At 49.5% G+C, this 23492-nt stretch overlaps 1 protein-coding gene across 7 annotated transcripts in view; it reads right to left on the reverse strand.

Annotated features, from left to right (window-relative positions):
- Positions 1–23492, reverse strand: part of LOC147122795 (E3 ubiquitin-protein ligase MARCHF1-like) — an 881994-nt gene that overhangs the window by 95949 nt on the left and 762553 nt on the right. For 5 of the 7 annotated variants that reach the window (XM_086010972.1, XM_086010963.1, XM_086010955.1 and 2 more), the window contains 2 exons: positions 3420–3499; positions 2394–3137 (listed from right to left, as the gene is read on the reverse strand). In XM_086010972.1, the coding sequence (XP_085867098.1) occupies positions 2394–3137; positions 3420–3499 (824 nt within the window). The remainder of the gene's footprint in view (positions 1–2393; positions 3138–3419; positions 3500–23492) is intronic. The other 2 variants (XM_086010991.1, XM_086010999.1) reach the window with 1 other exon arrangement.

Genomic DNA, 23492 nt, shown 5'->3' on the forward strand with positions numbered 1-23492 from the left:
CCGTCTTCAAACTGAGGACACCCTCCATCGTGTTGTGTGGCCCTACCACTGTGCTAAATGGGATAGATTCAGAACAGATCTAGCAGCTCAAAACTGGGCAACCATGAGGCACTGTGGGCCATCAGCAGCAGCAGAATTGTATTCTACCACAATTTGTAACCTCATGGCCCGGCATATCCCTCACTCTACCTTTAACATCAAGCCAGGGGACCAACCCTGGTTCAATGAGGAGTGTGGAAGAGCATGCCGAGAGCAGCACCAGGCATACCTAAAAATGAAATGCCAACCCGGTGAAGCTACAACACAGGACTACCTGCATGCTAAATAATGGAAACAGCATGCTATAGACAGAGCTATGCAATCCCACAACCAACAGATCAGATCAAAGCTCTGTGGTCCTGCCACATCCAGTTGTGAATAATGGTGGACAAGTAAACAACTAACAGGAGGAGGAGGCTGCATGAACATCCCCATCCTTAATGATAGCAGAACCCAGCACGTGAATGCAAAAGTCAAGGCTGAAGCGTTCGCAACCATCTTCAGCCGGAATTGCCAAGTGGATGATCCATGTTGACCTCCTGCTGAGGTCCCCATCACAGAAGTCAGTCTTCAGCCAATTTGATTCACTCCACGTGATATCAAGAAATGGCTGAGTGCACTGGATACAGCCCTGACAACATCCCAGCTGTTGTGCTGAAGATTTGTGCTCCAGAACTAGCCGCGCCTCTAGCCAAGCTGTTCTAGTAGAGCTACAACACTGGCATCTACCCGACAATGTCAAAAGTTTGTGTCCTGTCCACAAAAAGCAGGACAATCCAATCTGGCCAATTACCGCCCCATCAGTCTACTCCCAATCATAAACAAAGTCATGGAAGGTGTTGTCGACAGTGCAATCAAGCAGCACTTACTCACCAATAACCTGCTCACTGATGCTCAGTTTGGGTTCCACCAGGACCATTCATCTCCAGACCTCCTTACAGCCTTGGTCCAAACATGGACAAAATAGCTGAATTCCAGAGGTGAGGTGAGAGTGACTGCCTTTGACATCAAGGCAGCATTTGACTGAGTGTGGCATGAAAGAGCCCTAGTAAAATTAAAGTCAATGGGAATCAGGATGAAAACTCTCCACTGGTTGGAGTCATACCTAACACAAAGCAAGATGGTTGTGGTTGTTGGAGGTAAATTGTCACAGCCCCAGGACATCACTTCAGGAGTTCCTCAGGGAAGTGTCCTAGGCCCAACCATCTTCTGCTGCTTCATCAATGACCTTCCCTCCATCATAAGATCAGAATTGGGGATGATTGCCAATGATTGCAAGGTGTTTAGTTCCATTCGCTACTCCTCAGATAATGAAGATATCCGTGCCCGCATGCAGCAAGACATGGACGTCATTCAGGCTTGGGCTGATAAGTGGCAAGTAACATTGGCACCACAGAAGTGCCAGGCAATTACTATCTCCTACAAGAGAGAGTCTAATCATCACCCCTTCAATGGCATTACCATTGCCAAATCCCCCACCATCAACATGCTGGGGGGTCACCATTGACCAGAAACTTAACTGGACCAGTCACGTAAATACTAAGGCTACAAGAGCAAGTCAGAGGCTGGATATTCTGTGGCGAGTGTCTCACCTCCTGATTCCTCAAAGTCTTTCCACCATCTACAAGGCACAAGTCAGAAGTGTGATGGAATACTCTCCACTTGCCTGGATGAGTGCAGCTCCAACAACACTCAAGAAGCTCGACACCATCCAGGACAAAGCAGTTCGCTTGATTGGCACCCCATCCACCACCTTAAACATTCACTCCCTCCACCACCGTGGCTGTAGTGTGTACCATCTACAAGATGCACTGCAGCAACTCGCCAAGGCTTCTTCGACAGCACCTTCCAAACCCGCGACCTCTACCACCTAGAAGGACAAGGGCAGCAGGTGCATGGGAACACCACCATCTGCAAGTTCCCCTCCAAGTCACACACCATCCTGATTTGGAAAGATATCGCCGATCCTTCATCGTCGCTGGGTCAAAATCCTGGAACTCCCTACCTAACAGCACTGTGGGAGTACCTTCACCACACGGACTGCAGCGGTTCAAGAAGGGGCTCACCACCACCTTCTCAAGGGCAATTAGACATTGGCAATAAATGCTGGCCTTGCCAGCGGCGCCCACATCCATGTATGAATAAAAAAATTGTCAGTAATTTTCTGAAAATCTATCAGGGTGTCTTTCCAATAGGCATAACAAATGGGGCGCAAACACAACTTTTTAATATGATACAAGACAAACTGATTAACCTGTGGATAAAAATAAACATTTTGAGTATACTTTTGACATTGAATGACATGTAATGTAAATACGAATACCATTGGCTTTCATTAGTGGTTATAGACCAACCTGCAGACTTCCCCATCATCAGGCCAATCAGCTACAGTCTGAGGTTGGGTAGGATTAGCACTCCCATCAAGCTCTGAATTGATAGCTGTTCCACCCTCGAGTAGAGGTAGTGCACTGATGCTTTTCTCACTGGATTCTTTCATGATCTCTTCAGCTTCAACAGATGAGGAATTTTCAGAGCCCTTTTTTATTGACATTCCGTTGTTTTGCACACTTTTCCTTGAGGAATTCTTTGTGTCAAAAGAAGATATTGAAGACAATGAAAACCACGTTGCCTTATTATGGGGCATCCTTTCTCTTTCTCGGATTATTGCTTGATTGCTACAGGTGGGAATTGGGTCAATCCTTGTCTTACCCCATTCATTTTCAGAGTCTACTGACAGCAGGGCTGGAAGAGGAGAATCTGATGCTTTCTCCAATTCTTTGTGAAATTTCTTCTTCCTCCTGCCCTTTTTGGAAGCCCTCATCCTTTCTGAACTTCGTCTTCTGATTTGAGCCCAGTGATTTTCATCTGATGATGAATCAGAATCATTCCTGCCATATCTGTTTGTTTTTGCACAAAAAGACCTGGACTGCTTTTCGGGATGCTTGGTGTGATCAAGCAAATGCTCGCATCTTTCACAGAGTTCCCTTTGCTTTCTAATTCTTCTCTTTACACGTTTCTTACCAGAATCCCTGCTGGGATTGTTGAGCGCCATGACAGGAGTTGAATATGTGTCACCATCTTCACAACGGGCAGTAGATCTAAGCACAGCATGCAGAGATGGAAAGTGGAAAGTCGAGAAGAGAAGATGAAAGGAGAGCATGACAGACATGGCAAAAAAAATGAAAACAAAATGAATTAGTAATTATATAAGCAGTTATATCATATACCGATGAAGTAGAAAAAACAAACAAATGAAACATAATGAAGACAAGCTGAGACTGAGACTAGAGATAAACAGACACAAGGAGGTAGATATAATTCAAAATGATACCTAACTAACAAAATACATAAACACTGCTGCATTGCCTAGACTCGCATACCTGCAAATGTCCTGAGAAGAAGGGCTGACAGATGTACGTGACTGGCTCCTGGGAGCTGTTCCTGTTGTAGGACTACTTGCCTGTAAAAGGTAAAGGTATAATAAAGTCAGTATGAATTGCAACCACTTTGCACTAGACCGACTCAAATAGAAATGTGGAATACGATATCAGGGAATGCATTTGAAGTGGATAGATAAATGGGTTCAAGAGAAAATCCGATGCATTCCTAGAGAGAGAAGGAATTGAGGGAATTTTTAAAATTCCGTCTTGCAATATGGAAGTCGTGGCAAGGGCTGGCATTTGTTAGCCATCCTCAGTTGGCCTGAGAAGGTGGTGGTGGGCCTCCTTCTTGAACCATTGTATGTAGCAGTTTGAAACAGCTGAGTGGCTTGTTAGGCCATTTCAGAAGGCAGTTAGGATTGAACCACATTGGTGTGGGACTGGAGTCAACATATAGGCCAGACTAGGTAAGGACGGCAGGTTTCCTTCCATAAAGGACATTACTGAACCAGTTGGGAATTTACAACAATCCAACAGCTTCATGGACTGGTAACAGCTTTTTGATTCCACATTTTTTAAACTGAATTCAAATTTTCAAACTGCCACGGTGGGATTTAAATTTACATTCTCTGGATTACTAATCCTGTAACATAACCATGAGACTACCGTACCCGTCAATTAGCAGATGGACAGGTGGGGCTGAGCTATCGAAAAGGGTTGAGCCTTTTCCTACTCCTAAGAATTCTTTTATCTTCTTATGAAACTTCATGTTAAATGCATAGAACCGGTTTGAATATCAAAAACTTGCACAAAGAAAATACCTAGGAATTAATTTAAAGAAGTTCCTTTTGACACTGAGTCCTAATATTTGAATTGTTGATTCTCAGCCAGAGGTGCCTGAGTCAGAATTAAAAACTGCAATGCAATCTGCAGTTTTACTCACTGAATTTGTCAATCACTTGCATGAGTAGCCTTTGAAATTAGATTTGTATTCTAATTTTTGTTCCAATTTGTTGATGTTTGTAGCTTCTTAATTTTGCTCCAGAACATCAGGCTTGGATTAGATTAGATTAGATAATTATAAAGTCCCAATTAGTTTCCCAATCTTATGAGCACTTGAGGCTATCAAATCCCTTCTCAGCACTTCCTACAGGATGCAAAAAAGTTCCCTAGGGTATAGTATAAACTCAAGCAAATACTCTTTAAGTTTGTCTTCTTCAACCTGAACCATTTTGAAATGCTGTAACAAGATCATCAAGTAGCCAGAAGAGAGGCTCAGAACATTAACTCAGAATTTATTTTCGATTCAATCATGATCATGATCGGAAATTTTGTTATTGTTCAAAGTTGTGCCAGTAAATCTTGAAAGTTTTGAAACTTGAAACAGAATTCTCCTGAAGTATGTGTTTGGGGAACTCTTATAATATGTATAGTGCAAGGGGGAAAAATTCAGTATGCCCTGTTTGGGGCGCCATTATCGGCCGTGCGCAATGTTTAGTGCCTGGCGCTAATTATCGCCTCCGCCAGCAAACTTGGCTTTTATCGCCCCTGGAGGTGATTGGAGCGCTAATCAGACACTTCACACCTGTCTTAAGGCGCAAAGGCCGAGGAGCGAGGCGCTACCTCAGAGCGCTGGCGAAGCTCATGTGATGTCAGTCAGCAATGGAACACAGACACACTGGGGCCGATTTTCCCGCAGGTGTGGGGAATTGTCGGGTTCCCCGAATGTCGGGTTCCGACACGAATCTAAATGGGTCAGCCAGCTGCACGCAATTTTCCCTCAATTGGCCAAGTTATTTCCAGCGTGTGGGCACCCTTGTTAATTGTCCATTTCCAGTCAGAAAGCCCCACATTATGATGTCATCATTCGTGGTGCTTTTAAAGTGTCCAGCAAGCTTTTCAACCTCTGCAGGCTTCCCAACCAGTCGTACAGAATGGCAGAGGAGCCTGCACTAGCTGCTGCGAGCAGCAGAGGCTGAGCTGCCGCCAAATTTGATGAGACGTCACTGCAGACATTGGTGGATAGGGTTAGGGCCCACAGGGAGGTCCTCTTCCCTAGCTCAGGGAGGAAGAGGCCTCCCAAAGAGACCAGGGCTGCATGGATGGAGGTGACTGCAGAGGTGAACTCTCAGGGAGTCACCCGCCGGACGTGGATGCAGTGCAGGAAGTGCTTCCATGACCTTCACCGTACAGGAAAAGTAAGTATGAAGTTTCCATCACCCTCAACATAATCCCCATTGCCTTTCCCCAACAGCACTCAGCTTCAGCAATCTCTTCCTCCACATCCCACTTCACAGTCACATCCATGCACCCTTACCCATTCCCTATCTCTCTATGCTCACATTCACATAACTATTCCACCATGCAGCCCTCACACTGCCTCTCACTCTGATGCTTGGAACACAACTGACAACACATAGGGAGGGCCCTTGGTCTTGCAGCCTCACACCATCTTTGTCTCCTTCTAAGTATCTATGCTATGCAATCTCTACACTCACTCCTGCACTGTCACTCAAACTCCAGTTGTCTCCCTCATTGCAGGAAAAGAGAGCTCACAACAGGAGAGAGCGAGCCAGGACTGGCGGAGGGCCACCCTCAATCGCGCACCTGTCCCCCTGGGAGGAAGCAGTGATGGAGATTGTCGGGGCTGACGTCACTCCAGAAGCTGGGGAAGGAGAGACAGGAGCAAGCCTGCAAGCTGGTGACCGAATAGTTTTCCATCTCTCTCATTGACATAGCATGAGTCGCTGTAACGATTCTGAAGCTACATCATTTGGCCTTAAGAGCATCTGCAAAATCAAATGTGCATGTAACCTTGGCATCACATCTCTAACTCTTTCCTTTACTCCCCCACAGGACCATCCAAAGCCCCCGTCCCCACTGCGGAGGAGGAAGAGGCTGAGCAGCCAGACGCCTCAGAGGAAGCTCCAACCTCTGAGGGCGCAGTGTCAGCAGAATTCAGCGTACCCAGCACCAGCACAGACACTCACACCTCGGTGGGGCCTTCGCGAGATAGAGTAGTGTTGTCACCTGGTGTATCACAGCTCACAAGTGAGCATCAGCAGATTGTGGAGACAGGGACAGCAGTGGAGAGTCCTCGTCGGAGGGCGCAGGCCTCTGCCAGCTCAGCTCAGCTGCATGTCGACCCTATGCCTCTGGGTCCATCCGCAAGAGAGGAGGTGATGGATCTCCATGCACAGATGCAGGAGTCTCTGGCAGGTTTTGTCTGCAGGGTCACTGCGAGTGTGGAGCGAATGGAGGAGTCCATGGCGAGCATGAGCAGAGCCTTATTGGAGTCATTGTCGCATGAAATCATCACCGCGGAAAGGATGGCTAACTCCATGGTAAGGCTGGCTTCAGAGAAGGAGAGGAGGGCTGCAGCCGAGGAGAGGAGGGCTGCAGCTGAGGAGAGGAGGGCTGCGGCCGAGGAGAGGAGGGCTGCGGCCGAGGAGAGGAGGGCTACGGCCATGGAGGAGCTTAGTCGCCAGGGTATCGAAAACATGGTGAGTGCTCAGAATAGAATGACATCTCTTGAGAGCGATGGGCATCTATTGAGCACCGAAACCAGACCTTCATGGAAGTCCCTCTGAGCAGGACTTCCAGTGCAGAGACGGGTCCCCATGACCCCCCTGATGTGCAGCAAGGTGCTCTCCAGCCACTTGCAGGTGCTGAGGGGGAGCTGACCCATGAGAGGGAGGTTGTTGGCACACCTCAAGGAAGTGGGGGCTCCTCTCCATGCGCTCACACTTCCATGCCATGTCAGAGCCCCGCCGGAGTCCACACCCAAGTGAGATAGGAGTCTCAACCCCTGCATAGCCGCAGGAGCCTCACAGGCTCGCCACCCCGGAGGACGTCCGCCAAAGGTGTCGAGACAGGAGCAGCAGGAAAGTGAGCAAGGGTCCTTCACATCTGCTGAAGCCACAGCGGTACCACTATGTAGGAGCACGCGTAAGAGAAAAATAAAGCACCACTAATCACAAGGGTAGTCACTTGGGTGAAAAGTCTTGTATATAGTTTTAATGCCATCAGTTTCTTGTACATAAAAAATCTGGTGGCAACTGCTGCAGTTGTGGCGTCTGTCACTTGGCAAATGGGGATTTCACATTGAGGCCTTAGGATTACTTGCAGATGTCAGCAAGCTGGTCCAATAGGTAGAAATGCGCAGGGATGGGCCACTGTCCATGGTCAGTTAGGTAGCAGCGAGGCTGCAGTGTTTGAGGTACCAGGCTACGCAAATCTGGCCAGGATGAGTGCGTTCCTTGCATTCCGCCCAGCAATGTTCTCGCGCACTGGTGCCGCTGGTTGACGGGCCTCTGCAGGATGCTCGTTTCCGTCCTCCTCCTCCTCCTCCTCCTCCTCCTCAGCATCATCCTCATCTGAGGCGGCACTGTGAGAAGTCTCTTGGTCCTGCGGAATCGGCAAGCCACGACGCTGTGCCATGTTGTGAAGCACACAGCATACCACAACGATTTTGGAGACCCTGGCTGCTGAGTACTGTAGGGCTCCACCTGATCTATCGACGCATCTGAAGCGCATCTTTAGCAATCCGATGGCTTGCTCGATAATGCATCTGGTGGAAATGTGGCTGGAGTTGTAGCGCTCCTCAGCTTCGTTGGCTGGTCTCCTCAACGGCCAAGTCCGCAGGGGATATCCCTTGTCTCCAAGTAGCCATCCCTGAAGTTCGTTTGGCGGACTGAATAGCGGAGGCACAGTAGACTGGTGCAGTATGAGGCAGTCATGGCAGCTGCCAGGGTACTTGGCACAAACATGCAAAATCACCTTCTTGTGGTCACACACCAGCTGAACATTAAGGGAGTGGAAGCCCTTGCGGTTGACAAAAACTCCTGGATTGCGATGGGGTGCCCTAAGGGCCACATGTGTGCAGTCAATGACGCCCTGCACCCTTGGAAAGTCTGCCAGCTGAGCTAATCCACGCGCTCGCGCCCTCACACTTGCGCGATCCCGGGTGAAATGGATGTGATTGTGTGTGAGGGCAAAGAGGGCATCGGTGACCTGTTTGATGCAAGTGTGTGCGGCCGCCTGGGAGATGTCTGCTGCTGATCCCTGGAAGGAGCCTGAGGCATAAAAGTTGAGTGCGGTGGTGACTTTGATGGCCACTGGTAAGGAGTGTCGACCTGGTGCTCTGGGCTCCAGGTCTTGCTGTAGCATTGCACAGATGTCAGTCACTACCTCTCGCGAAAGTCGGAGCCACCTTTGGCACTGCTGCTCAGTCATGTTGAGGTCGCTCACCCTGTGTCTGTAGACCCTGTTGGGGGGGGATCTCCTGCGCCAACAGCCTTCCATGCGCTGGCCCCTTCTGGCCTTTTCTGCCTCAGGTGGCTGAGCCGCAGCCTGTCGCTCCTGCTGGTGCTGCTGTTGCTGGTGCTGCTGGTGCTGCTGTTGCTGGTGCTGCTGTTGTTGCTGGATCTGCTGCTGCCTCCTCTGCTGTTGGAGATCCTCTAATGCCAAGAAGGGAAGGAACAAAAGGCCTCCCATGCTTCTGGCAGATGCCTCCATTGAGGAATCGCTGAGTTAGGGTGCTGAGAGGGGCTTCCCAGGAGCTCACACTGGAGAAGTGTGTGAGGCTCCAACCTTCCACAGCTGTGCCTAAGCCTTCAACAAGTTGCCCCACGCCTGGAGCATCAAGGTCCTGCAGCCTACAAATGCTGGCTGATTAAATCTCTTCATTCCTGATTGACCGGTAGCTGAAAGTAAGCAAGCTGACATTGTTCACGCCAGGTTTCATCAGCGGTGTTCCCACCAGGCGTGGTTTACGTGGGGAAAGGCTGAAAATTGCAAGGGCCCCTTAAAATAGGATTACAGATGCCAATTATTGCTCATTAGGCTCCCGCCGACCAGTCCCGCCTGCTGCGGGCGGGACTGATTCAGGTCGCGCTGAAACAATGGGGCGAAGGTCGGATGGGGCGGGGAATCGGGGAGTCGCGACCCCCTATTTCTGCGATTTTCAACCCCCGCCCGCCTGAAACCCCGCCTGACGGCTCCAGGAAAATCGGGGCCACTGGCTCTGGCCAGTTCTTAAAGGGGAGTTCTGACGAAAGGTCATCGGCCTGAAACGTTAACTCTGTTTCTCTCTTGACAGATGCTGCTTGACCTGCTGAGTTTTTCCAGCATTTTTCTGTTTTTATCTTAAAGGGGAGGGTTGATTTTGCTCTCCATCCGCATCCTGCTCATTGCAGCCTTGAATCTCGGCCTGGTGAGACCTGTACATCAAATCTGCTGGAAAGAACAATGGAGAGACCCAGGGAAAGAGCTCAGAGTGCAGCCCCCACAGTCTGTTCTAAATAGATACAAGGAAGGGCAAATCAAAATGAACCTGCAAAGTGCTGCTCAGTACCCAAATTTCCTTCACACAGTGTTGAATCTCTCCAGAAGTCTGTCTCTCTCTCAGAATGCGTGGTGCAAAAATATCACCAACAAAAAAAGGCAGGAAGCGGTTGCCTTTAAATAGCGCTCCCCCAGTTCCTTCCTGACTGCAAAACGCTCCCCTCAACCTGTCGTTGCTAGCGGCAGGCGGTAAGGCAGGGGGCGCCACTCAATATCCGGTCCGGGGCGCTACCGGGGCGTTGCGCACTCAACTGACATCACGATCTGCCGGCGCAGGAGATTGTGGTGGTAGTGTTTAGCGCCGCCGCAAAATATCTAATTAATTTCGCGAGCGGCGCAAACATCGCCATGCCCCATTAGCGCCCTCTTAAGGCACTAACAGGAGGTACAAACAACTGAATTTCCCCCCCAAGTCTTTAGCGTGCTACACAATACTCATCTTTCTCATGACACTCTACAAAGTCTCAGAATGTCTTCTTGAAATTTGTGCTGCATTGGTTGAACTGGCTTGTAACTCAGTGACCTCCTATAATTAGAAAGGTACTCCTTCGCCTATGGATAGATTCATCAGGAATTCTACAAGGGCAGAGAGCGAGTCGCTAAACATGCCAATCTATCACTTGTTTGACCATAAGTAGTCTGACTTGACTAACCCTTCTGAACTGAACAACCATGACAGGAATCCTCTTGCAGAGCCAAATCCCAAATTCCTAGCCTCTTGAATTATATGTGAAAAATTCTTCTCACCCAACCCAGTTGCCACTTTAGTATCTTCGCATCCATGAGATGTGTATCCTAAATAAGGGTTACATTAATCCCCAATCTCCCTCCCCAGTTTTCCAAGAATCCTGGCTCAGTTACTATGAGAATTAATCCCCCTTAGATTTCATGCCATGACCTACAACATCAATTTTTAGCTATATTTGCAGCAGATCAGAAATCACATAATGGGCAAAACTTTCAACTTCAGAGGGCACGCAAAACAGGCAATAGCAGATCAGCCACCAGTTATACACCCCGCCTGATTTTCCTTTCCACTGACCTCAATGTTGGGTGTATAACGGGTGGCTGATTCGCTACTGCCTGTTTTCCATCCCCGCTGATGTTAAAAGTGCCACCATTAACAGGACCTATCCATTTTAGATTATATAATGGTTCCTAATATGTAGGATTTTCGACGACAACATACTCTCACTTATGTTACCCGTACTATGCCTCTCTCCATCCTATATTCTTTCAGAGTCTGAAATTATGTTATGGCCGTGGGAAGCTTAAGTGTTCATTTGAAGTCCTGCCCTGTTATTTTACCAGATATATTAATCCATTTATTTTAATGGGTTAATGCATTCCTTAAAATGCTAGATTAAGGAATTTCAAACATACTAAACATTCATACGAAGTTGAAAATCCTCTCTATAAACTTCAAATCAAAGTTGCCATTAATACCTCAAGCTGCCAATGTCAACTGATCTTTATGTTCTGACTGAGGAAAAAGTGTTAAGAACAGCCCGTACCAACCCCTCTCAAGTCCACAAAAATCAAACCAAACTTATAAGTACAAAAAATATAGAGCAGCCTGTGCTTCGAGGGGCCAGATTGATGCTCCTTTTGGCTCCACAATAAGGTAAATAGAAAAATAAGAACTTACCTTTGCGGAATCAACCTTCAGCAATTGTTTTAATTTTGGAAAAGGGGCCTCAAACAGGTGTTAGGTGCCCTATTTGTATATGCATAGGGCTTAATGCCTGTTTCAGGCGCAGGCCCCGAGGCCGATACAGGAGCCTTTACCAATACGGCAGTCGGTGCATTTTGCCTGTAAAATGAGCATGACGCCAAGAAATTTCTAGGCCTATGTCTTTTACGGCTACAATTACTTGCAGTTCATAGCAGGGTAAATCCTACTATCTCATCCCACGGGAGCCGTCCTCAGAGACTGCTTGCCATAGAAGTGAAGTCACGATGTTATAGCTCTTCCCTGGGCGCAACTGCCCCGCCAGAGGAGCAGGCCACAGAACTCACCCTATAAATTCATAAATGTTAACCTTTTTACAAAAAATAACTAGCTGTACAAAAAAAATCTCACTGCCTCTCTAAATAATAATACCAAAACTGGTAAGCTTGAAATAAATTGTCCCTTTTTCTTCACTTCTTCACTTTCTCTTTTCATCCTAGCCATCCCTTTTCTCGGTCTCTCCTTCCCTTTTAGCCAATTATGTCCAGTGAGGCCTCCTCAAAGTCTGTCAAAGACTTGAAAAACTCTGCTCTCCTGCAGTTTGGCTTTGTTCTCCTCTGTTACCTGCTTGTAGAACAAAATGACTCATAAATAACATGGAGATCTTGCACCTTTAAACAGCAGATGCAGTGACACTAAATAGTTCACCATGCAGCCCATAATGCATGTCAGTAAATAAACACACAACATGCAGCTAGGTTGTTTTACCAGGATCTCCTATGGGAAGCCCCTTTGCTGTGTGAAGACACTTTGGGGGAGAAATTCCCTTAGAGGGCTATTTGGGGTGCTAGACGCTAACCTTTTCAAACATTTGAGAAATTTCCATTTTTTGATCCAAGAAGGAAGTGGAATGCTAAATCAAACGCTCCAGTTGCCTCTTGGAGCGCAAGAGGCGGGGAATGTCCCGATCCGGGTCGATGTGCTCAGCAGCACCACAAGTGGCCACGCGTGGCACTGCCGCATGGCAGGGGCTCTTCCCTCAATTAAAGGGAAGGGCTCTCCGCTGCGAGCTCTGCATTTTTTTTTGCAGTCTGCTGGAGCTGAGTGCCAGGCTGACCGATCGCGGCACTCAGCCCGCTACTGGTGCTCAGAAATTTTTTTTTTTTAAATCGGTGATTTTTTTCATTTTGGCCAGCCACCATCCTATAAATGGTGCCCCGCGAGCGGCCGGCCTCACTGTTTGCGACCCCTGCAGCAGTCGGTAACATCGCCCGGCGCTGCTGCGGGGCGCAAGGGGGAATTTTTCTCCTGAGGCACTACCGGGGTGCTGTGCCCGGAGGCGACGTCATGATCTCCGGGCGCAGAAGATCGGGGCAATACCTGGTAACGCCGCCGCTAACCTCCTGCAGAATGTTGCGGGAGGTGCGGTTATCTCCTCGGGGTGGAGGGGGGGGAGAAAAGCCATTTGCGCCCTCTTAGCGCCTCCCACAGGAGGCGTAAACAAGGGGAATTTCGCCTCCTTTAAGATTTCAGTATGACAAAAGTTCAGCTGTGAGCTGCAGCTTGTATTTCTGCCCAGCTGCAGTATGGCTGTGCATAGTAAGCATTCAAAGGGCTGTAAGGTTATACGAATGCTTTGGATGGGACAGCGGTTAAAAAAAACCTAACAAGTTGTAAGGGGACACTTTATGACATGCATAATTGGGGCAAGTATTGATTTCAACCCTTACCTTGACAGCTTTTCTAAGGTCTACCATCTTGTACATTTGGAACCAGGTTTTAATGTTGCCTGTGAAGGTTGCCTTTCAGTGCCATAAAAGAGAGCACTTCTTGCCTTTACTGCACCAGCATGAGTTCCAGTACAGCATCAAGGGACCTTGCAGCAAACGGGTGAGAAACCTCCACTATGCAGGAATTTTGTTGCTCAAATTCATTCTTTTATACTCGGGCTCTGCAAATGACTGCTATCTATAAACCTGGTGCAAGTGCTCCCTCGGGGAGTCCACTGTGTGAACGAGCTCGTACAGAACAGGTAATAGGCAAAACCTGAATATTGACAGTAAACAGCCATGTGAGTGCAGCCAGCAGAAGTCCCTCCATCAAAACCATTTACCCCCAATGTGTGAGCATAATCAGGAATTTCCTCATTCGATAAGGTGCCACACAAGAGGTTATGATACAAAATTAGGGCTCATGGCATTTGGAGGTAATATATTAGCATGGGTTGAGGATTGGTTAATGGACAGAAAACAGAGAGCAGGAATAAATGGGTCATTTTCAGGTTGGCAGGCTGTAACTAGTGGGGCACCGCAAGGATCAGTGCTTGGGCCTCAGCTATTCACAAACTACATCAATGACTTAGATGAGGGGACCGAGTGTAATGCATCCAAGTTTTCTGATGATACAAAGCTGGGTGGAAATGTAAGTTATGAGGAGGATGCAACGAGGCTGCAAAGGGACAGGTTAAGTGAGTGGCCAAGGACATGGCAGATGGAATATAATGGCAGGAAAAATAAAAGCGCAAAATATGTTTTAAATGATGAGAGATTGGGAAATGTTGATAATCAGAGGGACCTGGGTGTCCTTGTACACGAATCACAGAAAGTTAACATGCAGGTACAGCAAGCAATTAGGAAAGCAAATGGCATGTTAGCCTTTATTACAAAAGGGTTGGAGTATGAGAGTAAAGAAGTTTTATTGCAATTATATAGGGCCTTGGTGAGACCACACCTGGCATACTGTGTAGAGTTTTGGTCTCCTTACCTAAGGAAGGAGATACTTGCCTTAGAGAGAGTGCAACGAAGGTTCACTAGACTGATTCCTGGGATGAGGAGATTATCCTATGAGGAGAGATTGAGACTAATTTGAGGCCTGCCTTTTCAGTTCAACGGTCAGTTTTTCATCGTCATTTCAGAGCGATCATCATCAGAGAAGAAGTTCAGCTCAACACACAGCAAGATCGGAGACTTGAAGGAAGAATGAAGAAATGGAGATCGCGGCAACCAAAGGCCTACAGAAACCAACAACCACCAATATTACCAGCAACCAGGTAATATTGGGCCACCGCGACCAACAAGAAATCAACCGCCGAAAAACTCATGAACCAAAGACTTGTTTCCACTCTACAGGCTAGTCTGACTTACCCCTGGGTAAGATTTGCACACAAAAGACCCTAAAACTAGCCCTAACCAAAGAAAATTGGATACTCACCCGATACATCCAACAACGCGACTAACCGCATCAGTGGACCAACCCAAACTGAAGACCCAACGCAGGTGCAGTCTTCTACCATGTCCGGGGTATGGCAGGCCCCAACTGCCACAACTAAGGAGAACCCCGAAATCATGAACCTCTACAATCTGTCAAGAAAGTAGTTTTGGTGAGCATTTCCTGGCCCTCTGGATTCCAGCCTAGTTAGTGTAGTGGGGTTGGGAGGGTAAGGGACTTTGTATATTGTAATTCTCCCTCGCTTATTCTGAGTGTTCCCCACCCTTTTAGAGCATAAGTTTTTATTGTATTGTATATTTTCCTGTCTCAAAATAAAGATCTGAATTCTTTTGACCAACCCAGGTGTCTGTTGCAAGTTCATTATAACCTCCAAATAAGTCCAAAGTCTAGAACAAAAGGGGGTGGGAGCGATTCGAACTGCTTAAAGGAGTCAGAGGTGAAGCTGACAAACAAACCACATACCACCCCTTACAGCATGGCGACCGCGGCAGGACTTTGGCAAAAGGGAAGTAATGCAATAGACCCTGTGTTTGATGAGAGAACGAAGATGGAAGAGAGAATTTCCTCTTACGTTTTTGAGAAGGTGATTATCACAAAGAAGTGGGTGACCAGTCTGTTGCGTGCTGGGTGTCCCACCGACGCTGCAGCCAAATGGACTGAGAGCCAGGATCATAAGAAGTCGGTAGAGAAGGCCATCTAGTTGGTCTGTGCCCTACGACAGATCCAGCTTATAGATCAGCAGGTAAAAGCTTTGACAGCAGAGCTGCAGGAGGCAGGCAAACTGTCTCAGGCAAGAGCTTTAGCAGGGGAGGAACTATTGCAGGAATTACAAGCCCAGAATCAAGAGAAATTGCAGCTAGTAGAGAAACACAGAAACAGGCATGAGTATTTTCGGTGTCAAGTCACCGAAGCAAAAGGAAATGAGCTGGTACTGAAAGAGGAGAACACTCGCATAACCAGACAGTTAAGGGAACAGTTGGAGTAGTACAGGAATATAAAGGCAGTTTATCAAGTAGCAAGCACTAGGGATTTTGAAGCGGGAGATCACGGCCCCTGTCAAAAGCAGATAGAAAGTTTAAAACTTGCTCTGTCCAGGGCAAAAGGCATGGTATGCCTAGTAAGCCCGGGTACGGCCCGGGTAGACCTGGAAGTAGAAGTAGAAACTGTGCAGACGTCACCTGTGGCACCGGGGAGCAACCCGGTTGGGCAGCAGGAGGGGCAAGCAATCTGTAGGGAAGACAGGGAGGAGTGCACACCACCGCCAGCTGTGGTGCCGGGTTTTGACTTGGTTTGGCAGCAGGCAGAAGTTGGCAAACAAATGCAGGAAAGGTCGGAGCCAGGGTCGATGTGCCCAGCTCGACAGCAAAAGTTTGGCCTAACTTGAAGGCCAGTTTGTGATTCCCCATGGGACCCAACAGCTTAGGGCTATGGTAAGCCACTTGAGTAAGCTCACCCGCAAGGGAGACCCTTCAGTCCACTTTATGGAAGTGGAACAAGCAGCAGGCATTAATGAGTGCACGACTCAGAGATGGCCAAGTTGCTCCTGTTCACCTTGGATGGCAAGCTTTACCAGTCCCTCTCTGCTGAGTGCAAGAAGGGACAGGGAGGGTACGCTGCCCTCCGGGATCAAGTTCTGGAGGCGATGGGGATGAATGATGGTAGTCCGTTCTCCCGGGTGGAGAAGACTACACAGTTAGCAGGGGAGACCCCACAGGCTTTCGCAGACAGGCTGTGGCCTGTGTACAGGAGTGCCTGTAATGGGGATCTTGACCGGGCTAACTTGAACCAGGATGAGCTGGCTCACTGGCTCCGAAGTCTGGTGGCAAACAGCTAGCTTGCCACGGATCAGAGGCAAGGTCGAGCTGTGGTTTGACCCAAAGGGCCCCCAAGTCACCGAGGAGGCAGTGGTCAGACAACTGACCCTGGCTTACCGCAATGGTAGGGGGGTAGAAGAACCACAGACAAAAGGGAAGGTTCAAAAGTTAAAACCCAGCCAGAGTAAGAAGGAATGGCACCAGGCGTAACTGCTTCGGGTGCGGGAAGAGTGGGCATTGGAGAAGGGACTGTAAAAATCCTTGGAAGGATAGTGCAGGAAAGAATGCCCAGCTCCCGCCCCAAAGGCAGAAACACCAACCTCTTCCCCCACAGTAGATTCGATAGTATCTGCGCTTCGAGTTTTGTTGGCTGGCCCAGGGAAGGTAGCCACAGCCACGGGTGCTTTAACTCCATCTGCCCCCCAGTTAACACAGACTTATGACTAGAGCCAGCACAGCCTGTCTTTCTGTGTCCCCTTGAGTATGATTCATGGAAAAGGCCGCTTGTTAAGATGGAAGTGGAAAAGGTAAAAGGGACATATCTGTTGGACACGGGAGCTTCAAGCACCATAGTCTACTCAGATAACCCCGCTGTCTCACCTGTGTCTAACGGGGTCCCATACAGCTTAGTGGGGTTCACAGGTAACGAGCAGGTTGGCTCATTCTCTGTCCCGCTGTCCATTCATTTAGGAGCACTCCACACCAAGTGGACTTGTGTTTTAATGAAGTGGGAGCAGGAAGGGAAAGGGATCCTGGGGGCTGATTTTATTATAGGCCACAGGATCCTAGTGGATCTCAGGAACCACTGTCTGTGGGGAGCATGCACCGCCAAAGAGAGTGAAGTGGCAGTTATCCCAGGGAAACAGGGCAAGGGGACCTTGTGTACCCTAAAACCCAAGGAGGGTTATGACCTCGAGCAAATGGTCAGTAACACTCCAGTGGAGTACCAGGCATTTGTGCGAGCACACCTTGGCGCATTTGCCACCCACAAGCATGATTGTGGGAGGGTGAACGGGATCGAAGTGAGTGTAGATGGGGACCCCATGACCCGACCACAAAAGCAGTATAATTTCCCCAAAGAGGCGGAGAAGGTCTTGGAAACGGCCATGACCTCTCTGGTCAAACAGGGGGTATTGAGACCAATAGCCACCCATGTAAACTCTCCATTGTGGCTGGATAGGAAACTGGACAACTCCTGGAGAGCCTAGGTGGAGTATCGGGTGCGCAATAGGAACATCCCCACCTGTTCACCCACGGTCGCAGCTGTCGCTGACATCAGAGGAAGTATTCCAGCCTCCGCGACCACCTTCACGGTGCTGGATATTTCCAACGGGTTTTGGTCCATCCCTCTACAGAGAGAGGACCAGTACAAGTTCGCCTTTACATTTAAAGGCCAACAATACACCTGGAACTGCCTACCACAGGGGTTCCACAACAGCCCCAGCATCTTCCATCAGTGTATGGCAGATTGCTTAAAAGGCTTCAGCCGACCCCGACAGTCAGTCCAGTATGTGGATGACCTGCTCCTATTCACTGATGAAGGAGAGGAACACGGTCCACTGCTGGCTGAACTGCTGGAGTTGCTCAAGCATGAAGGTTTTAAGGTAAACCCCAAGAAGGTACAGATCGGCCAAAAGGAGATAAAGTTCCTAGGGCTGGCTGTACGAGCAGGGGAAAGGGCCATAGCTAAAGCCAGAAGGGAAGCAGTACAGGAGTTACCAGCCCCCAAGAGGGAGGGTAATCAAAGGGCAGATGAACTAGCCAAACAGGGAGCTAGGGAAGGAGAGTTTTGGGACCCCTACCAGACAGGTTCGGTAGCCGCAATCCGGGACAAGGGAGGCACACATGGGGTAGCCTTGGTCCCGGACCTAAAGCAGGCCCAGGTACGGGATCCCATCCTCAGAGCCGTCCTGAACGCGCTCACAAAAGAGGAGAAGGTAGAGGGCCCGTACGGTACAGCAGCCATCACCGTAAAGGAAGGCATGCTGTTCAGGGGGGAGCAATGGGTAGTGCCGCAGCAGCACCAAAGGGAATTCCTCCAACTGGCCCATGAGGGTCCAGGAGCGGGGCATCCCGGGCCTGAGGCCACCTGGCAGAGGGTGGAACAGGCAGGATGGTGGCCAGGACTGAGGGAACAGGTCTGCGAGTTCTGTGCCAGCTGTCTGGTGTGTGCTGCCAACAACCCTGACCCCCAGAAAAGGAAGGTATCTTTGGGACACACCAGGAGGGTAGAGGGACCATGGCAGTCGATCCAGATCAATTACATTGGGCCCCTACCCACCGCCCAGGGAGGCTACAAGTACTGCCTAGTCCTGGTGGATGTGTTCTCAAAGTGGGTGGAAGCTTTTCCCTGCCGTACAGCTACCGCGTTGGGTACAGCCAGGATCCTGGTCAGGGAAGTGTTCTCACGATGGGGACTCCCACAATATGTGGAGTCTGACCAGGGGAGTCACTTCACCGGACAGGTCATGCAAGAGACCCTCATGGTACTCGGCATTGAAGGGAAATGGCACATCGCCTACAACCCGCAGTCATCGGGTCCTGTAGAGCGTTTAAACCGTACTAGGAAAAGCTGAGAAAGGAAACGGGTGGAGGTCTTACCATTGGTCTCGATGGGGATCCGGGCCAGCCAGTCGAAAAGCACGGGGTATTCCCCACACGAGCTGATGACTGGCAGGGTTATGCCAACCCCCACCCATGTGCTAGCCCCGGCGCTGACAGAAGGTCAGCTCAGAGAGGTGAACCGAGACAGGTTTGTCAGGAATCTGTTTGAACACCTCAAACAGATTCACTGGCAGGCTGCTAGCAACATGGGAAAGCAGCATCGGAGTAACCGATTGCTGCTGGAACCCAACAGGCACCACAAGTGGGAGATAGGGGATCAGGTCATGGTAAGAAACTTTGCCCGGTTGGGAAGTTTCGAACCATTATATATGGGACCACACAGCATTGTGGACAAGGCAAGCCCCATGGTGTATGCCATCAAGATGCCCCGCTGCACAAAGTGGTTCCACATTAATCAGTGCAAGCTGTTTAAGGCGGAGAGTGGAGAACGGTCAGCAAGGATTAACCGCACTAAGGCTAGAGAGCAGCCGTCTGCAGCTGTGGCAGACTCACAGGCTGCAAAGGTGGGGGCAGTGAATTGTGTGACTGGAGAGGACCTCCCACCAATTAAGTGGGACTCAGGTACACTCCCAGTAGTCGGAGCCTTAAGGAGGTCTCCTCGCACACCACAGCCTAGACTACCTTGGTCACCTGAGTATTATTTTAGAGTACGGTCCAGCCCCAGGAGAACCCTTAGCCGAAAGGGAAAACCAAAGGTCAGGGACATGTCTAGGGATACGGAACCCCAGCCTACAGCCGCCAAAGGTGAGGGACTCACAGGAGAGGTAGCGTTGGGCTGGGAGAGAGAGAAGGGTTCCCAGCCTGCGGCATCAGGCTGCGGGGAACCCACAGGACAGGATAGGGACTCGGCAGCCACACCGAAGGGGGTAGTATGTTGCAGCTCAGGAGGACACACTCCCCTGGTTAACTTGGAGTCAGGAAAACTCCCAGTTGTTTTAAGAAGGACTCTGCGAGTCCGGTGGCACAGGTCACCTTACGCCCAGGCGTACAAGCTGCCTAAATTCCACAAAAGGTACAGGCCTATCAGGAATTAGCCTGGCCGTCCGGAAATGGGCGGCAGATGTATATAGCTTTCTGAGGTATTTTAAGTATGTTTTTATAGTTTGGAAGTTTGGGATTTTAGTGGTTTAATTTTAGTATAGGATAAGTTTAAGTTTTGAATTTTGATAACTGTGTCAGGCCAGAGAACCTTCTTGGGACATGGCTATTTTGTGTGTGTGTCCCTACAGAGAGGAAGTCGGGATGAGGAAGGTTCTGCTCCTGCTCGCCCTGGTAGGGGTGAGCATCAGTGGCCGAGGAGACGTGGAGAACTCCCATATCTACGGGTGTTCAGGAGAGAGAGCACCGATCGTTACCGCAGGGGGTGGCGAACGGGGTGTGGAGGAGCTCGCCATCTACTTCCATGAGGGAAGGTGGCCAGGGTGGCTGGGGTCCAACTTGACTCAGTACTCCAGCCAGACCGGGTTCACGTACGGGGAGGCCTCCATCCCATGCCCCAGGGTACAGGTCGTTGCTACAAGGGTCAGTGTCACCATAGGGAAACGTGTATGTTTGACATGCAAGGGACAGATTCCTTTGGATAGGTGGTGGTGGCTCAGGAAGCTGAGCAAGGATATAGGAAACCCCGCAGTCGACTGGGAACGATTGGGGAACAATACCCATCGGACGATTACAGGGACCCGAGGGGGATTGAGTGTGTGCTGGGACAAGTGGTGGGAACCGGATCAGGGGATTTATGTCTGTATGTGGGGTTCAGAGAACGTGTGCCCCACAGGCGTATCCATCATTTTCCACTGGCAATGGCAAGACGCCGGGGAGGGGGTGGAGTGGGATTCCAGTCTGCATGCGTGCGCGGTCCCACACTCCCCGATCCCAGTGAAATCCACTGAACTTGTAACCCGCCCCCGAAAGCCCCTGCCCATGACCACAACATCACGGACTATAGTCCAGTGGTGTCCTACCACCACCAAGGGACCAGGGAATGGTTTAGTCCTAGTACCAACAGATAAGCTGCTGTACCAGGGGGTACACTATGCAGTGGCCTCAGTGATCCTGAACCTGACTGAGGTGCACTTACCTGAGTGGTGCCCTAAAGAGACAGAACAGTTGTACCAAGCCCTGTTGAAGGAAATGTTTAGAAAATTCTATGAGTTCGACTTTGCCAATATGGACAAAGCGAAGCTGTACAGTTTACATCCTGAACATAATATGGGCACAGGGAGACAAAGAAGGGGGACCTGGAATGATGTTTTTACAGCTTACAGTACAGGATCCTCAGTGATAAACAGCCTAGATGATATAGAGTTACAAACCCAGATAAATGGTTTAAAGACCCAGTTAAGAAAGCTCCTAACAGAGGAGAACACAGTGGTCGGTTCAGAGCTGCATGAGGACCAGGCTATGACGGTCCATTTAAAGGAGATAATAGCTGAGCTGGAAAGACACGCCAAAAGAGTAAATGCTCTTATACGGGAGGACAGGAATGCTTCGGATCAAGCTGCACAGAATGAGGTGTGCATGCTATGTGGGGCATGGTTGCTGGGCGAGGGCCGCAGCAACCTGGAGGATTTAAAACAGGGTTTAGTCCCCTCCTGGATTAGCAACAAGCGCCTCACAGCCCTCCACCCGTTTAGTAATTCGCTGAGCCCGTGTCAGTTCCGTCTAGCTTCTGAAGCCTACCCTGTCCCAGTGGATTGTGAACGTTCCAATCACACTAACATGGGGATAGTAGTGAGGATGCCGGTCATGGGTGGGACAGCCCGACCCGCACCGTTATACAGGGTGGAGAACATTGGGATCATTCAAGGGGGTGCACATGTCCGTTTTGCAGAGGTCCCACCTTATGTCATAAAGTGGGAGCACGCTATGACAGGTACAGACCTCTCCGGGTGTCGGAGCCGGGAAGCACACATAATACTGTGTCCCTAGCACTTGAATGCCTATTCGAGACCACAGTGCGGGTTTAAAGCTGCTGGTGCACAGCCTGTGAACTGTACCATGGAGGTAATGGCAAAAGACCATGTTTCCCCTCAGATAGCATTCATAGTGGGTGGGACATATTGTGTCACCACAAGTGTGCCCCACTACCAGCATGGACAGTAGATCTGGTATCCGGTGAGTGACAGCAGTTTTTGTTTTAAACCCGAGGCAGAAGTTCAAGTGGCCCAGGAACGGATTGTGCCCATCCCTGAACCCTCGACTGTTCACCTCACTGTCAGGGAAATCATTACCAACCTGCAAAGTTATGTAACACATTTCGGCTATGAGATTCCACCTCTACCAGAACATTTTACCGCCCTATTAAAAGTAGTGGTCATCTCGCAGAAACATTTCTATACATTAGAGCAGAAGACAGGCGAGATAGGGGCCAAGATACTGGATATTGTGGTTCCACCCTGGTGGGACATTTTTGAAAATATGGAAGTCCCCTCTTGGATTAGGCTGGCTTTGCACATTTTAGTGGTATGCCAGCTGGGAATAGTTTTCTACCTGTTGTGTGCGAAGTGCAAAGGAAGGGACCAGGTGCTCCGCTCTCAGCATGAGGGAGCATGGGACAAAAACAAAAATAAAGTCTATCACCAGGTATAAAACCAACCGTGAACGTTATTAAAAATAAAGTTGGACGAGTGTGTGTGTCAATTTATTTTCCCTGTGTGTGATGTTTTTCCAAGTGGTGCAGGGGTGTTGGACCCCCTCCGTGCTTGGATGTGAATGTAATAAAAGTTTTACTTTGTGTATTTTGATAAACACGACACCTAAAGTGTAATGTATATACCTTTAAGGGGGGGAACTATCTTATACAGCTCATGTATACTGCAGTACCGGCAGTGACCACACCTGTATATAGCCCTGAGTAGTAATCTGTACAGATCAGTTCCCGTGTGAGCCACGTTGAGTAAACACCTGTTGTACCATTCTCCTGCAGTCTGTGTCTTATTATACACAGACACAACATTGGCGACAAGGCAAGTTCGAACCTACCTGCAACTCTGCATCACCTCCCGGGGATTCGTTCCTGGAGATCAGTGGATTGGAGGTCAAGGCCAGATTCTCGGGCGTCGACCACGGGCAACCACCCAGTCATCCAGCAGAGACTCGAGAATTGCGGGGGAGGCTGTCAAGAGCCAGGCTTGGCTTCCCAGTCGAGGTGGTCCAGCGAAATGGGCTGGCAACAGGTAGTGTGCAGACCCTTCCCGGACAGCGGCGGGCTAGAGCCCGACCGAGCGGCACAGCAAAGGGCCGAGCAGCGTCGACGGGGGAGAGAGAGAGAGGGCAGAGCGCACAGGGCGCAGCCGGTGTTCAGGGGCCGAGCAGCGTCAAAGAGAGGGAGAGAGAGAAGCGCAGAAACCCGCGAGGCGCCGCCATTGCCACGAGGACCGCCGAGAGCGG

The sequence above is a fragment of the Somniosus microcephalus genome, chromosome 2 (assembly GCF_052327205.1).
Source record: "Somniosus microcephalus isolate GS21.2 chromosome 2, FLI_Smic_1.0, whole genome shotgun sequence".
Classification (NCBI taxonomy): domain Eukaryota; kingdom Metazoa; phylum Chordata; class Chondrichthyes; order Squaliformes; family Somniosidae; genus Somniosus; species Somniosus microcephalus.